Source organism: Schistocerca americana, chromosome 8 (genome assembly GCF_021461395.2).
Source record: "Schistocerca americana isolate TAMUIC-IGC-003095 chromosome 8, iqSchAmer2.1, whole genome shotgun sequence".
Classification (NCBI taxonomy): domain Eukaryota; kingdom Metazoa; phylum Arthropoda; class Insecta; order Orthoptera; family Acrididae; genus Schistocerca; species Schistocerca americana.
The window spans coordinates 325,182,377-325,200,803 of NC_060126.1; the positions used below are offsets into that span (position 1 = coordinate 325,182,377).

General features: G+C 42.1%; 1 protein-coding gene across 1 annotated transcript in view; it reads right to left on the reverse strand.

Moving 5' to 3' along the window:
- LOC124544830 (odorant receptor Or2-like) overlaps positions 1–12,820 on the reverse strand; it is a 34,963-nt gene extending 22,143 nt beyond the window's left edge. The window contains exons 1-2 of the mRNA XM_047123526.1: positions 12,015–12,820; positions 3,725–3,824 (exon numbers count right to left, since the gene is read on the reverse strand). Of these exons, the coding sequence (XP_046979482.1) occupies positions 3,725–3,824; positions 12,015–12,820 (906 nt within the window). The remainder of the gene's footprint in view (positions 1–3,724; positions 3,825–12,014) is intronic.
- Between the last annotated feature and the right edge of the window lie 5,607 nt (positions 12,821–18,427).

The following is an 18,427-nucleotide window of genomic DNA, read 5'->3' on the forward strand; positions in this document are numbered from 1 at the left end:
TATATACTCCCCTACGAAACTTGCAAGACTAGCACACCTGGAATAAAAGATATAGTGGAGACATGGTTTAGCCACAGCCTCATGGATGTTCGCTCTGCAGCTCAGTGTATGCGCTGACATGAAACATTCTAGCGGATTTAAACTGTGTGCCGAACCGACACTCGAAGTCGGGACCTTTGCCTTTAGTAGAAGATTGCTCTACCGACTGAACTAAGGTCCAAAGTTCGAGTCTTGGTCCAACAAACAGTTTTAATTTTCCAGTAAGTTTAATATCAACGAACTCTCCTCTACAGAGTGAAAATTACATCCAAAATATCATCATGATATCGATAGCCCACGGACGTCATTGCAGATACACAATTAATCGCCCATATCAGTTCTCCTTAGATCGTCTAAAGCACAAACAATGTCCCAAAAATTTGGGGGTAAGCTAACACAGACGACAGAGGACAATAAACAGAGGTTTTTGAAATAGTAAACCTGTAATTGGGAATTAATTTTTCAAGTGGTAGTAGGTCATGAATGATCAATACTTGGGTAGAACGCATTTTTAAACTTCTTATATTTTTTGATAGACAGTACAACAACATTGGGATGTTACCTTGAAAAATAGTACGCAATAGTCTGCAATGAAACGAAGGTAGACATCAACACCGTTCGTAGATCATGAAACAACATTTCTCGTTGCAGAAATTTACAGTCATGTATTTTATGTATAATTCAACAATATGTAAGGTCCAGAAAACAGAGTGAATACGCCACTACCCTTGGATCATGCGTAGGATATTTTAAGGCTACAACTACGGATATGAATCTGCAGCGCCTGGGTGGTAGCAACACAGCACAAACTAATCGGTGTTGCTGAAGATTTATTTTAAAAAAGGCCTAATTACAGAGGGACAGTTTTGTCGTAAATGGAGTCTGTATGTGAGCCCTAATGAAACTGCCGAGAAGAATTTTCGGAGAAAGCATGTGTGGCGGTGCACCGTCTTTGAACATGTATTTTTGCCAACATATCTAAGGTAGATAGAAGTCACCACCAGCTACACTGAAGAGCCAAAGAAACTGGTACAACTGCCAAATCTCGTGTAGGGCCCCAGCATGTACGATGAAGTGCCGCAGCACTACGTGTCATGGACTCGACTAGGTAACGGATGCCATGAATCCTGCAGGGCTGTCCGTAAATCCGTAAGAGTACGAGGCGTTGGAGATCTCTTCTGAACAGGACTTTACAAGGCATCCAAGATGTGCTCAATAATGTTCGTACCTGGGGAGTTTGGTGGCCGGCGGAAGTGTTTAAACTCAGAATAGTGTTCCTGGAACCACTCTGTAGGAGTTATGGACATGTGGGGTGTCGCGTTGGCCTGCTGAAATTGCCTAAGTGCGTCGGAATGCACAATGGACATGAATAGATGCAGGTGATCAACAGGACGCTTAGTACGTGTCACCTGTCATTGTCGTATCTAGACGTATCAGGGGTCCTATATCACTCCAACTGCACACGCCCCATACCATTAAAGAGCCTCCACCAGCTTGAACAGGAATTCGACTACATGGACGACAATTCGCGCCCCCTTCGTGCACATCTTGTGAATGACTTCCTTTAGGATAAGGCCATCACTCGACTAGAATGGCCAGCCTGTCCTCTAGACATGAAGCCTATCGAACATGTCTGGGATACATTGAAAAGGGCTGTTTATGGACAACGTGACAGGTCAACAACTCTGACGTATTTACCACGAATCGCCGTTTAGGAGTAGGACAATTTGGACCGACAGTGCGTTGATGAACTTGTGGATCGTATGCCCCAACGAATACAGGCATGCATCAGTGCAAGAGAACGTGCTACTAGGTATTATGGGTACCGGTGTGTACACAAATCTGTAGCACGACCTCTGAAGGTCTCGCTGTATGGTGGTACAACGTGCAATGTGTGGTTTTCATGAGCAATAAAAAGGGCGGATATGATGTATATATTTATCTGTGTTCCAATTTTCTGCACAGGTGCCGAAACTCTCGGAATCCGAGGTGATGCATAACTTTTTTAATGGTTCAAATGGCTCTGAGCGCTATGGGACTTAACATCTGAGGTTGTCAGTCACCTAGAACTTAGAACTACTTAAACCTAACTATCCTAGGGCCATCACACACATCCATGTCCGACGCAGGATTCGAACCTGCGGTCGTCGCGGTCGCGCGGTTCCAGACTGAAGCGCCTAGAACCGCTCGGTCTCACCGGCCGTTTTTTTTTTTTAATGTGTATGAATAAAATTATCCCAGGGATATGGACCCATCGACCTGTACATACGGCTCAGTGTGCAGAATGCCAGCTTGCGAGACAGGGAGGTGAGCCAGATCCGAATAAAATTCGTGCGGCGTAGCTGTGGTAGAAGGACCCAGACGTGACGTATTGTTAGTGAGACATCAGGAACGAACGGAACCGTTTAAGTGCCCATGGAAACAAGTTTAAACCTCTACGATAGACAAGTAAAATTTGAAGTCAACGTTACCAGAGGCATTACTAAAATCTGAGAAGCATATTGCAGTCACTTCTTGTTCGTCCACTGCTGACTTTAGATCGTCTCTTGTTTCATTAAAGTACATGTAGCGCTACGAGATTTGCGGAAGCCTGATTGATATACGTCGAGTAGATTGTTTGTGGTGAAGTATTTGTTAAAATGGTCATGGACTATTATTCTATTAAGGGATGAAATACTATTTGTCTTTATGCGTTAAAAGATTCCACGGCAGATTACTGCCATTAATATTGAGCTGTTTCGTATGTTGATTCGATACATGTGGCACACTTTTATTCACTAACTTCCAGAAAAAACTAACATGTATTAAGAAGATAGTATATTCTCCTGAGTGAGGGTCTGTCGTGACTTGGCGTGTCAGAGCTGAATGGAAGACTCAACCTCGGACATATAAAGTCCAGTTGAGAATATGCGGATGTACAAGTGTTTCTATTGACGATGGCACGTAGTGACCCAAATCCAGGTAATGCAATAAACATCATTTGCGTCTGATTGGAGTACCCTTTACTACTTGTCAGTAACGGATAATTTCCTTGTGGTGGAACAGGAAATCTGATTTTGATTCATGCCATTGTTATGCAGGTCATTCTTGTTTCACTTTGCCGTAGCATGTAAACAGAAAATCTGTTTTTGCTTCATGGCATTGTTGCGCAAGTCTGACTTACATCACATTGCCATAACATGTAGCATATCCCCATTTCATCTTCAAACATGTGGCGAAATCTGTGTAGTTATTGTGCATACAAGGATATACATCATTGTGGCAACCAAAAGACGGCAGTCTGTGCTACATAGCATAGTCCTTCACTCATATTCGTCAAAATCTGACTTACAAGATTATGCCATAAGCCTCTTCAAATGTCAGCAGGGAAAGTACAGCTCTAAAACGTCAACTCTAGACGTAATAACAAATCTTATCATTTTATGCTGTTCTGTATTTAAGACGGTATCATGACGGAATAACGAAATTCCCGCAGGAAACCACGAGCCAGGATCTGGGGTATGTGACGTCTAGTCAAGCAGGTTTAGAATTACTAGCTTTACTAGAATCTATCACAATTATACGAATCGCGCAATTTCGTGCCAGTGACCTTACACACCGTGAACATTAGATGCATTATTAAATACTTACAACTCAAGGGCAACAAACACCACGAAATATTCAGAAACTGAAGTTTGTCACTTACATATGTGGCTTGAAATAATGACGAACACGCAACGAGGACGCTGCAGACAAACTGCGTCATTGCGATGGGGCTCATGGTGTTTTCCAAATGGGTGACGAACCTGGAAGGGAAATACATTTCTCGTCAACTGTCGATGTTTGTAGCAATGGTGTCTGTTACTATTCCTATTTCTGAAAATTCCTCTTCTGGAAACTACCATCTACAGCTAAAATACGTTACATTAGCACCAAGTGCCTGTAACTTCATAAAAGTAAAACACCTGCTGATATCTTGAATTATGTACACTGCCAACAAAACATTGCGCAATTCTTACGTTTCGGTTGATAATGGAAGGTATACTACAGAAAAATCGACAGTTTAAAAGAATTTTTAGACTTGGAAAAAGCGTTCTAGAATGTAAAAAGGTGCAAGATGTTCGAAATCGTGAGAAAAATAGGGGTAAGCTACAGGCAGAGATGGGTAATATACACTATGTACAAGAGCCCAGAGGGAATAATAAGAGTGGACGACCAAGAGCGAAGTCCTCGGATTAAAAATGGCATACGCAGGGCTGTTGTCTTTCGTCCCTACTGTTCAATCTGAACATCGAAGAAGCAGTCATAGAAATAAAAGAAAGTTTCAGGAATGGAATTAAAATGCAAGGGTGCAAGAATATCAATGATAGTATTCCTTGGTGGCATTGCTATCCCGAGTGAAAGTGAAGAGAAATTACATGATCTTCTGGCTGGTAGCAACAATCTAATGAGTACAGAACATGTATTGAGAGTAAATCGAAGAAAGATGAATCTTACGATAAGTAGCAGAAATGAGAACAGCGAGGAATGATGGTCACGAAGTAGTTGGAGTTAAGGAACTGTGCCATCTAGGCAGAAAATTGCCAATGACGGACGGATCAAGAAGGACATAAAAAGCAGATTAGCACTGGTGAGATATGGACCAATTTGTCCTCTCAATCTCATATGTGTTGAAGTTATAGGCAGCGCTGCGCGTGGTTACCATGCGTCCTGAAGCGCATTTCAGCCATTCTTCACAATGAATCACGTGTGCAAACTGCGCGACTCCTACCGTCGACCGTTGATGCGAATGATCCAGAATCTACAACTCACTGGAACAACCGGCTGAGATTATTGCAGATGGAAGGGCTTGTGGGTGTCTTGCGTCATGCGGTTGACTACTGACGGTTACTGCCATCTGCAGATCACCACATCTGCCTTTCCCTCGTAATAGTAGGCCTTCGTTGCGTTGTTTACAGTAGAGTTTTTTCACACTACCCGGAATCCCTAATCGTGTGCTACTAACGAAGTGCATGAGCAGAGCAACCTCAGTTGTCTGACTGAGCAGATCGCTGTACTGCTACGACTGATGTCATCACCACCAATAGTGTCGTGGAAATTACGGCCACTCGGACATTGGCGATAAACTGCAACAGTAAGACGGTCTACGCCACAGAATTTTACTGCACATTGCTCGTCATTAGTAAACGTGCTCATATCTCAAATGGTATTGGTTACCGCACATAAAATACATGAATTTCTCTTCTAGACTTGACCGATGCTAGTTTATGCAGGAACATCTGACACTTTTTTAAGTGCTATATGTATGAAGTGCATACAATAACTGCAAGTAGTTCCTCTTTGATGATCCAGACGATCATCTCTAAAAGAGGGGCCCGACTTGTATAGGTTTCACTGCAGAGATCAGAAGAGCAAATGGGTCACCTTCTGTCCGACGGGGGCAATTTTGTTCCGTTATGTACTAGCATGGAATTTACAATAATCACTCTTTATCATAAAATGAAATAAAGCGTTGGTTTCGTCATACGCATGGTGTTTCAGAATTCATGTTACACACTCTAGGGACTGTAGAGGTGACTTAGTGCAGGGAGTTTTATATAGGAACCCATCTCCGAAGACGTCATCCAACGACGCTACAGAGTGTAAAAGCTGTAGGTGCCGGCCACTGTAAATGTACGTATGTACAGGGTGATTCCTGATGATGTTACAAACTTTCAAGGGTGATGGAGACCAGTAAATGTATCAATTTGAGGTAAGAGTCCTGTTGCGTAATCAAACGAGTCGAAAGCTATAAATGAAAATCGTTCTGATACCTCTGACAGTGGAATGCACGTACCTTTACTATTGTTGCTAAGACTATAGGGAATGCAACTTCCAGAAGTGGTAGTATCGACCAAGACAAGAAAAAACGTAAAGTAAACATGGCCTCCAGAATGTATATCTGTGGAGCTAGGAGCATTTGTTCATCTTCGGTAATGTGTAACACAGCTAGTTTAATGAAGGGACGCACTTTAGATAATATGTTTACTAGACATTTTTCCTCGTCTTGGTTCATACCACCACCACTGAAAGTTGGATACCCTACGATCTTAGCAACAAAAGTACCAATAAATGTATTCAACATAAGAGATATCAGAACGGTTCTCACTTCAAACTTTCTAGTCGTTCGTTTCCGGTACACGTAACTTCACATCAAACTGATATATTTATTCTGATTCACCATCCTTGAAAGTCTGTAACATAATCACAGAAGTACCCTGTAGATACATACATTTACAGGCGCCGGCAGCTGCAACTTTGAATCACTGCCGCGTCGGTGGATGACGTTTCTGGACATGGGTTCCCAAGTGGAGCTTGATCTATTAAGTAGCCTCTACAGTATCTACAAGTGTGTAACATCAATATTGAAACACCAGTATATATGCTAACATGGACCAAGTTATCAGGTCCTGGTAGCTCTTGTTTTCATCAAATGAGGTCAGTGAGGGAAGCTGTGTCCCAGGTGCACAGGGCTGGTGGAGTTATCGACATCTAGGGCTAACAGTCGCCCACCATTGCAGACACTGAGTCTCACTGACTTTGTCGAAACTATTCAGAAAGTATTACGGATTATGAAAATAAGAAAAAAACAGCTCGGATAGCAGCACGCGTTAACAACAGCGCTTCCGGGATTCGGGGAGGAGCGCTACTACGAGCTTGAATCCGCCAGGCGGATTAACGACGAGGACCGGTATAATGGTCAACCTGGATGTGGTTTTTAGGCGATTTCTCACATCCGACGAGGTGAATACTGGGCTGATAGGAAGTATTTCCTCCAGTACACGATTTCTAAACATTTCGAAAACGTCCTCACATTTTGACATGTGATAACACTAGACGCAGACCCGATGGGTACGTGAATAACATGGCGAGCCCGTGAAGATATGGCACATGCTAGGAAAAAAATAAGGCAACCTATGTTAGCAACTAAAACTCGTCACATTAAGAACTTAGGGGCTTTAGAAATCTGAATTCCACCAAATTTCGCAACGTACACTACAAGAGTGGGTCGAACAGTAAAAAATCGCAGCACACTGTTTTTCAAAGACTAGTGTATCATGAGCTACATGGTGAGAGGTAGAAAACTAACACTGAGTTTTTGGGCAATAGAGAATGAACTCACCGTCGTATCTGGATGGGCTGAACATTACAACAAGCATGAAAATTTTGTAGAAATGCGCTGAAAAGTAGTAGGGAAAACTACTGTAAAGGCGCGTTGCCTGAGATTAAAATTAATCGAATGAATATTAAACGGAATTGCATAAAGCAGTGTTGTGTGAGCTAGATTATCACTAAACTTAATTCAGATAACATTTTGACAATCCAACTGTGTTGCTTGGTGGCTTACATTGTTTGGTGTGAGGGCATATCAACTAGTGAATTTTTGGTCAACTTTGTTGATACTGTAAAGCAAACAGTGGGCAATATTGCGCCGCAACTTCTTAATAACACAATTTAAACCAGAATGTAGCGGAACATGGTAATAAAGACTTGCGACAACTTGTAATGCATAATACGTCGTTCAGCAACGTTGAATTAGTACGAGTGTATTCTACAAATGCTCAAAAATACACAGAGTCTTCTCCGGTTATCTTCTATTCCCAATGCTGCACAACCACGCACCGTATTTTACGGGCTATAAGACGCGTTTTTTTCTTCGAAAACTTGGCTCCAAATTTACGTGCCTGTCATACTCGAAAACAACACAAAAATGTCCAGCGTTTGATTTAAAATTCCCTCTATTCAAAAAAATGGCCATATGTTCCATGGCGCGGGGAACCTATCTCTATCTAGCAACAGTGGATTTAACTGGCAGTGCACCGATGCGACGAACATGAGTTGCGATGTTTGACGAACATGAATTGTGGGGATTCACAAGGTTACTATCACTTTCTCCCTCGCACCCTGCCCTCATAAACTAAGGTCACTGTCTAGCCAATGATGTGTCACTGCTATCCACTTTGCCAGCAAAAGCAGATTAGAAAGTGATTTGTGCTATATGAAACAGAGTTAGTAGCTAGTTACATAATGGAAAAAATGTAGGGTATTCAAATGATGCAGGCTTTAAACTGAAAGTAGTAGCATAATGCAGAAGAACATGGAGACAGAGCAGCTGAGCGGCATTTCGGCCCCCTAACAATAGAAAAAAATGATTCGCCACTGGCGGAAGAATTGAAATAAGTGAGGAAGACTAAATGAGCAAATAGAGGACTCGATGAAAAATAGCCTAAACTAGAAAATGACTTATTGGAATGCGTTCAAGAATATCGTCAAAAGGGTGCTGGAATTAATACAAAAATGATTCAAATACACGCTCGTAAGCTACCGTTACAGTGGAACTTAAGAGACTTTAAGGATGGAGTTGGTTGGTGCTACGTGTTTATAAAGAGTCACGGACTTAGCATACGAACCAAAAACAAAATACGTTAGAAAATACCACAAGAGTACGAAGAGAAAATAATACATTTCCATCGCTTAATTAATCAATATCAAAAGGAAACCAGTGTGGAAGAAAGACAAATAGCGAATATGGACGAAACTCCTCAGACATTTGATGTGACGAGTAACGGAAATGTTTGCATGAAAGGTGCTGAAACTCTAACCACAAAAATAAGCGTACGCGAAAAAACACACTACACTGTTGTTCTTTCATGTTGTGCTGACTTTGCTAAACTTCATCCAATGATTATTTTCAAGCACAAAACAGTGTTAAAACCTTCTGAAATACCGCCAGGTGGTGTTGTTCACGTGTATAACAATGGTTGCATACCAATGAAATTACGGATTATCAGAGAGTGAGAAAAAAGGAAAGGTGCTTTATTGAAGAAGAGTTCACTTCTTGTACTAGATCAGTTTAGTTGTTGTTGTTGTGGTCTTCAGTCCTGAGACTGCTTTGATGCAGCTCTCCATGCTACTCTATCATGTGCTAGCTTCATCATCTCCCAGTACCTACTGCAGCCTACATCCTTCTGAAACTGCTTAGTGTATTCACATCTTGGTCTCCCTCTACGACTTTTACCCTCCACGCTGCCCTCCAATACTAAATTGGTGATCCCTCGATGCCTCAGAACATGTCCTACCAACCGACCCCTTCGTCTAGTCAAGTTATGCCACAAGCTCCTCTTCTCCCCAATTCTATTCAATACCTCGTCATTAATTATGTGATCTACCCATCTAATCTTCAGCATTCTTTTGTAGCACCACATTTCGAAAGCTTCTATTCTCTTCCTGTCCAAACTGGTTATCGTCCATGTTTCACTTCCATACATGGCTACACTCCATACAAATACTTTCAGAAACGACTTCCTGACACTTAAATCTATACTCGATGTTAACAAAATTCTCTTCTTCAGAAACGATTTCCTTGCCATTGCCAGTATACATTTTATATCCTCTCTACTTCGACCATCATCAGTTATTTTACTCCCTAAATAGCACAACTCGTTTACTACTTTAAGTGTCTCATTTCCTAATCTAATTCCCTCAGCATCACCCGATTTAATTTGACTACATTCCATTATCCTCGTTTTGCTTTTGTTGATGTTCATCTTATATCCCCCTTTCAAGACACTGTCCATTCCGTTCAACTGCTCTTCAAGTCCTTTGCTGTCTCTGACAGAATTAGAATGTCATCGGCAAACCTCAAAGTTTTAATTTCTTCTCCATAAGTTTAGTAGTCACTTGAATAGTTCTGTGAAAGAGAAACTAAGACAGGAAAATACAGTTTGCTGCCATTACTGGAGAACTTATTTCATAATTGCAGCCTCTTGATGTATCGATAAATAAACTGTTTATGGTTTATATGAAAGAGGAGTGGAGAAAATGTATGAAATCCAGCATGTATTTACGCCGAAGGGAGCTTTAAACCGACCTACAATCAAACAAAAGTGTCAGTGGATAAGGCAGTCGTGGTGTAGAGTAAGAGAGAACATTATTCTTACATCTTTACAAAAGTGTGACATAAGTAACGCTATCGATGGCCGTGAAGACCGTCTTATATTAAAACAGACAATTATGACGACGAAGAGGAAGAAGAAGAAAGTTCAGATGACAGTTTTTAAGGGTTTTAAAGGCAATTTCGGTTTTACAATCTAAGAGTTTTTTTAGTGTGGCTTTGCAGTATAATAATAAAAATAGAAAAAATGTTGTTTAAAAAATTGCTTAAAAATTAAGGTGCTGCTTATAGTCTGTAGCGTGTTGTAATCCGTACAATAAGGTACACATTATCCTAAACAGTATTATTATTTTCGGTTCATAGCTGATAAACGATGAAAAATTTTGCAAGATGTCCGTTATGCAGATGGAGAGAAATTCTGCTCTTTCGCTGCTACTATTAAAACCTATACATCGAATAAGAAAATACAGAAATAAAATAAAGGTTGAAAAGTAGGATTAAAAACTGAGGATCAAAGGATACTAATGATAAGATTCACTGCTGGCCCTCCTGTCATCACTGATGTTTGTTTCGTGGGGCGCTCAACTGCGCGGGCATCAGCACCAGGAGAAATTCCCAATCTGTTGACGGTCCAATCTAGCCACTTTTACGAATGATGATGACAACACGAGCACCCAGTCCCCTGGCTGAGAAACTCCCTAACCTGGCAAGGAATCGAACCTGGGACCCCATGATCCAAAGGTAGCAACGATAGCCACTAGACCACGAGCTGCTGAGCCTGCAGTCTGTGAAAGTGAAGAGGAGTTATCAGTTATGTTGAATGGAAGGAAAAGTCAAATGAGTACCTCAGGGCCAGTATCAGTTACATTAAATAAATTAAATTACTGTCAAATCCACTTTCATCAACATTACTTCACCATCAGATCAGTTATAAACGAAAATCTATAGTAACCGACCTCCTCTTAATTATAAGCTGCACCACGACCTCAAATACTCTATAATTATAAATCCTGATAATTACAACTCTAAAGAGATTCCATGATAACGAAGATATGCAAACAAAGACAAAGATTGTGAGGCGTAGCAGAAACAAGATAAGCTGTAAACTTCAAATCAAAACTGGTGCCTACGAAGTAGACGAAATTAAGGAATTCTACTACATATGAAGGAAAATAACACATGACGAACAAATGCAAAGAGGACATTCCTTGCCCATAGAAGTCTGCTGATGACAAATGTCCAGCTCAGTCTTACGGCCGGCCGAAGTGGCCGAGCGGTTCTAGGCGCTTCAGTCTGGAACCGCGCGACCGCTACGGTCGCAGGTGCGAATCCTGCCTCGGGCACGGATGTGTGTGACGTCCTTAGTTTAGTTTTAGGGGACTGATGACCTCAGATATTAAGTCCCATAGCTCTCAGAGCCATTCGGACCATTTTTTCAGTCTGACGGACAAATTTCTGATAATGTTTATTTGGAGGCAAGCATTGTGTGGTAGTGAATCATGGAGTGTGAGATGTTTTTGAGATGTGGTGCTTTAGTAGGATGTTGAAATTTAGGTGAACTGGAATCGGCAAAGAAAGGAAGATACGCAAAACACGTACAAGAAAAATGGTTCAAATGGCTCCGAGCACAATGGGACTTAACTTCTAAGGTCATGAGTCCCATAGAACCTAGAAGTACTTAAACCTAACTAACCTAAGGACATCACACACATCCATGCCCGAGGCAGGATTCGAACCTACGACCGTAGCGGTCGCCCGGTTCCAGACTGTAGCGGCTACAACCGCTCGACCACCCCGGCCGGCAAAGTACAAGAAGAAGGGCAGTTTGATTGGATATGCGTTAAGATACTACAGAATAACTTCCATGTTACTAGATGGAGCAGCAGACGGTAGAAGCTATAGGGGAGAATAAAGATTGGAATACTTGAAACAAATAACTGAGAACGTTTGGTGCAAGCTCTATTCTGAGATGAAGAGGCTGGCACAAGAGAGACATTCTTGACGAGCCTCGTCAGATACCTATTGATATCTCGCCTCTTATCACAACGTTCGTCCACCGTACCTGAGGACCTTTTGATGAGCCTCTACGCAAACGCACAAGTCTCTGTACGTCTGGCTGCGTGTATTGGCGGCCAGTGATTCGTCAGGCCGACAACCGGCGGCGTTCGCCACTTTCCCCAGCGCCACGATTCGCCCCGCCAGGATCTCCAGTTGGGCAGCCACCAGCAGCATGACGGACGCGAACAGGCAGTCGATGCCGTAGCTGATCTGGCTGAGCCACAGCCCTGCCACGCACTGCACGGCGTACGACAGCTCGTAGTAGCCGGTGTTGTTGTCCCAGGGGTGCTGGGCGAACGGCAGCCGCCGCTCGCCCGCGTGTGCGAACACCGGCATGGGGAACCAGACGAAGCACTGCGAGAACATGAAGAGAAGCATGCCCAGCGTGAGGCGCGTGGCGCCCTGGCGCGAGCGCCGCAGCACGGCGGCCAGGCCGGGGTCCCGCGAGCAGACCTCGCTCTGCAGCGACATCAGCCGGTCCACGCTCCGCGCCAGCGAGTTGTAGCGCCGACCGTCTCGCGCGAAGAAGACGATCTTGACGAGGCCGCTGGCGTTCGTAAAGGTGTTCATCAGCACCAGCGTCGTCTGCTCCAAGTCTCCCCAGCTGAAGTAAACAGCCAGGAAGCCCTCCGCAGTGTTCCAGATGCCGAGTGCGGCTCCGTAAGCCGTGTACAGGTGGAAGGGCCAGGCCTCGCACAGCGGCCACAGCCCGAAAATGTAGAGGTGCCTAATGTTCAGCTTCAGCACTGACCGCCCGCTGGCTTCCCAAGACAGAGAGGTTTCTAGCTCGTCTTCCTGTTCACTCTGCATCACGATGCTTCTGCGAAGTGCCCGCTGTTACGAAGCAATATAAATGACCTGCCAGGTCCGGATGACTCTTTACCAGCTAGGTAGATGGACGATGTTTTCAGATCCTAAGCTGTACGAAGCTAATGACTACTCAAGTCACTAACTGCGTCAAGTAACTCCCGTTGACATGTCCTATATATATATATGACTTCCACTGGTAAATAACTAAAGACGTCTGTATGAGTCCTAAATTATCTAATATTACCGCAGCGTTTAGTAACTGGTTTATTCAGGATCATCTGTTTTTATTCTCCTCGGAGTTACATAATATAAACAAACGCAGTGCATCGATGCAACTAAATATTTGAAGCTGGTCGTCGTCCTTAGGTCGCGTTAAATAAACTGTTAGTTTAAGATATTTAGCTTTGTCAACTCTCTTTTGTGCACTCCTGGACGCATCCTCCTTTTAATATAGAAAATACTTCCATTTGTTAAAGCTTCAGTTAAATCCGTGTTTGTAATTCACGTTTTAACAGGAAAACACGTCCTTTGATAAATACCTCTACGTGCTAACGGTAGCTATAAGAGTCAAGTATATCTGACAAATACTTTAACAAACACGTTGGTAATACAACGTAATATAGACGAAAAATGTATAACGTTGTGAAGACTCAATTACTAATTTTCACTTATTCAGGGCCTTTTCTTATCTATTTTTGCTGATTCTCTATTATGCCGAAAGTTTTTTACTAGGCTGTTTTCTGGGTTTACGCTTGCCACGAAATACAAACTAAAATGAGTTTGATTCTGCATGAAGTATGCGGGAGAAAAGGGAATAACTTTAAATTTCTCCAAGTCTCAGGAATTAATCGACGTGAATTGTTACTCACAAATGTATTTGTTTTATAAGTCAACAGACAAACACCGTTTTTAAGTTAAAAGCCATACTGTATGTACACTAAACGCTAGAGGAGCAACTCATCTCTGTCATAATAATAAATAATAATAATAATAATAATGTGTATTTAGTCTGTGTTGTAAGAACTGGGATAAAATAATTGTTGCAGGAAAAAATTTTCAGTATCCGATTGTTATATAATACCACTCATATCTAAAATTTTCGAAATTTTCTGTTTTCGTTGCGGTGTTTCCTAGAGAAACTGCTATATCAACAGCTGTATCATTCTCAATGAGTTTATTGATGCTAACTTTGTCTGGTCGTCTGTTTTGTTTTGTCCACATCAGTATCCAATCTCAATGTTGTTATTATTGTTTGGATTCCATTTCGATGAAGCAAGGCTGAATTCAGTAACAGAAACAATAGTTTGTGTTTCATTGGTCTTTGTTGTGCGCTTTCTCAGTTATCCAGGGGTGATTTCCGTCTGCTAAAGCATTCGTTCTTTCTACTGCCCAGGGTTGTACCAAAGCGATTGGAAAGTATGTGATCAACTGATTCTCCTCCACTTTCATGTGAGGGGAGATGAGCTTCTCGTACATTCTTGTTGCTGTGACAATTGCTACGGCAAAAGCCTCAGGAGAAAGACAGCAGGCTACAGCAAGGTCTTGTAGGAGCCAGGCTAACCCACCATGTATAATATTCTCTTCACTTTAATGTGTTATCTTTTGATCCCTTCGCAGTTTAGTTCTGCGAAGCTGCAAGGGTAAATGACATGAGTTGAAGTCTTTCCACTTGATTCATAAGCCCACCCTCAGCATCTATAAACATTTTTTAACTTAACTTTTCAGACTCTCGCAAATTTTGAAATGTTTAATATTTCTCGAAAATTATCCTTTTGTTACATCCTGTGCCGTCTCCTTATCAGTGTTTTCCACATATTCCTTTCCTCTTCGATTCTGCGTAGAACCTCCTCATTCCTTACCTTATAAGTCCACCTAATTTTCAACATTCGTCTGTAGCACCACATCTCAAATGCTTCGATTCTCTTCTGTTCCGGTTTTCCCACAGTCCATGTTTCACTACCATACAATGCTGTACTCCAGACGTACATCCTCAGAAATTTCTTCCTCAAATTAAGGCCGGTATTTGATATTAGCAGACTTCTCTTGGCCAGAAAATTCCTTTTTTGCCATAGCGAGTGTGCTTTTGATGTCGTCCTTGCTCTGTCCGTCATTGGTAATTTTACTACCTAGGTAGCAGAATTCCTTAACTTCATTGACTTCGTGACCATCAATCCTGATGTTAAGTTTCTCGCTGTTCTCATTTCTACTACTTCTCATTACCTTCGTCTTTCTCCGATTTACTCTCAGACCATACTGTGTATTCATTAGACTGTTCATTCCGTTCAGCAGATCATTTAATTCTTCTTCACTTTCACTCAGGATAGCAATATCATCAGCGAATCATATCATTGATATCCTTTCACCCTGTATTTTAATTCCACTCCTGAACCTTTCTTTTATTTCCGTCATTGCTTCCTCTATGTACAGATTGAAGAGCTACAGCCTTGTCTTACACCCTTCTTAATACGAGCACTTCGTTCTTGATCGTCCACCCTTATTATTCCCTCTTGGTTGTTGTACATATTGTATGTGACCCGTCTCTCCCTATAGCTTACCCCTACTTTTTTCAGAATCTCGAACAGCTTGCACCGTTTTATACTGTCGAACGCTTTTTCCATGTCGACAAATCCTATGAAAGTGTCTTGATTTTTCTTTAGCCTTGCTTCCATTATTAGCCGTAACGTCAGACTTGCCTCTCTCGTCCCTTTACTTTTCCTAAAGCCAAACTGATCGTCACCTAGCGCATTCTCAATTTTCTTTTCCATTCTTCTGTATATTATTCTTGTAAGCAGCTTAGATGCATGAGCTGTTAAGGTGATTGTGCGATAATTCTCGCGCTTGTCAGCTCTTGCCGTCTTCGGAATTGTGTGGATGATGCTTTTCCGAAAGTCAGATGGTATATCGCCAGACTCATATATTCTACACACCAACGTGAACGGTCGTTTTGTTGCCACTTCCCCCAACGATTTTAGAATATCTGATGGAATGTTAGCTATCCCTTCTGCCTTATTTGACCGTAAGTCCTCCAAAGCTCTTTTAAATTCCGAAAAATGGCTCTGAGCACTATGCGACTTAACTTCTGAGGTCATCAGTCGCCTAGAACTTAGAACTACATAAACCTAACTAACCTAAGGACATCACACACATCCATGCCCGAGGCAGGATTCGAACCTGCGACCGTAGCGGTCGCTCGGTTCCAGACTGAAGCGCCTAGAACCGCACGGCCACTCCGGCCGGCTTAAATTCCGATTCTAATACTGGATCCCCTATCTCTTCTAAATCGACTCCTGATTCTTATTCTATCACATCAGACAAATCTTCACCCTCATAGGGGCTTTCAATGTATTCTTTCCACCTATCTGCTCTCTCCTCTGCATTTAACAGTGGAATTCCCGTTGCACTCTTAATGTTACCACCGTTGCTTTTAATGTCACCAAAGGTTGTTTTGACTTTTCTGTATGCTGAGTCTGTCCTTCCGACAATCATATCTTTTTCGATGTCTTCACATTCTTCCTGCAGCCATTTCGTCTTAGCTTCCCTGCACTTCCTATTTATTTCATTCCTCAGCGACTTGTATTTTTGTGTTCCTGATTTTCCCGGAATATGTTTGTACTTCATCCTTTCATCAATCAACTGAAGTATTTCTTCTGTTACCCATGGTTTCTTCGCAGCTACCTTCTTTGTACCTACGTTTTCTTTCCCAACTTCTGTGATGGTCCTTTTTAGAGATGTCCATTCCTCTTCAACTGTACTGCCTACTGCGCTATTCATAATTGTTGTATCTATAGCGTTAGAGAACTTCAAACGTATCTCGTCATTCCTTAGTACTTCCGTATCCCACTTCTTTGCGTATTGATTCTTCCTGACTAATGTCTTGAACTTCAGCCTACTCTTCATCACTACTATATTGTGATCTGAGTCTATATCTGCTCCTGGGTACGCCTTACAATCCAGTATCTGATTTCGGAATCTCTGTCTGACCATGATGTAATCTAATTGAAATCTTCCCGTATCTCCCTAACTTTTTCAAGTATACCTCCTCCTCTTGTGATTCTTGAACAGGGTATTCGCTGTTACTAGCTGAAACTTGTTACATAACTCTATTAGTCTTTCTCCTCTTTCATTCCTTGTCCCAAGCCCATATTCTCCTGTAACCTTTTCTTCTACTCCTTCCCCTACAACTGCATTCCAGTCGCCCATGACTATTAGATTTTCGTCCCCCTTTACATACTGCATTACCCTTTCAATATCCTCATACACTTTCTCTATCTGTTCATCTTCAGCTTGCGACGTCGGCATGTATACCTGAACTATCGTTGTCGGTGTTGGTCTGCTGTCGATTCTGATTAGAACAACACGGTCACTGAAGTGTTCACAGTAACACACCCTCTGCCCTATCTTCCTATTCATAACTAATCCTACACCTGTTATACTATTTTCTGCTGCTCTTGATATTACCCGATACTCATCTGACCAGAAATCCTTGTCTTTCTTCCACTTCACTTCACTGACCCTTACTATATCTAGATTGAGCCTTTGCATTTCCCTTTTCAGATTTTCTAGTTCCCCTACGACGTTCAAGCTTCTGACATTCCACGCCCCGACTCGTAGAACGTTATCCTTTCGTAGATTATTCAATCTTTTTTTCATGGTAACCGCTCCCTTGGGGGGGTACTGAACTGTAAAAAAGAAGCAAAATTGAAACATTGAACTGTCCAAGCTTAAGAACTGCAACATTGAGCCAGTTGTAAGCCCCACTGTGTCGAGGTTATGTTGTCTCGGTGTTGGACTGCAAAGCGAGAGATCCGTGTTAAGATCTACCTTGTGCCCCATTTTTTTCACAAATTCATGAACTGCCCGTCTGGTCATTGACATGTCTGTTCTCTCTCTGTAGTCTGAGCGATTGTCATACTGTACATAGGATACAGAATATGACTTATGAAGTAAGAACGTATTACCATCGCAAGTAAATTTGATGAGTAGTGAAAGCACATGTGATGCGGTGTAGACCTCTCACAGAAATGAAAATAACAAATAAACGGGTGAGAGCCATTTCATAACAAAGGAATTGAAGAAGCAGAACTTTCGAAACGGAATGTAAGAGTCATAATATGATGTTCTTGTGCAGAACAAAAAGGGGGTATTAACGTCCAGAGATCCCTTCGTTACACCTCGCAGTTGCGTCTGGCGGTTACACCACGACACAGGCACATATTTGAATGCAGCGAATAGACACGTCAATGAACGGACGGACAATTCATTATTTTGTGAAAAAAATACGGAATACGAGAAAAATTAGAACACATGTCTTCCCTTCAAAGTCCAACACCGTGACTACATAAGCACAACGCAGTAGGTATTCAGATTGGCTCGATAATGCACACCTTGAGGTTGGATCATTCACTGTTTCTATTTTGCTTCTTTTTTCACAGTTCAGTATATCGTCTTCCTGTTATCATCTGTGTTCACTTTTTGATGGTCTATCCAGTGGGCCATCTTATTAGGAGGATGCGATGGGCAGTTTACCTTGTCAGTTCAGACACCACCATTTAAACCCATCAAAAACATACGTTAGCATTTGAAACAGCCCATAGATTAGTTGCTGTG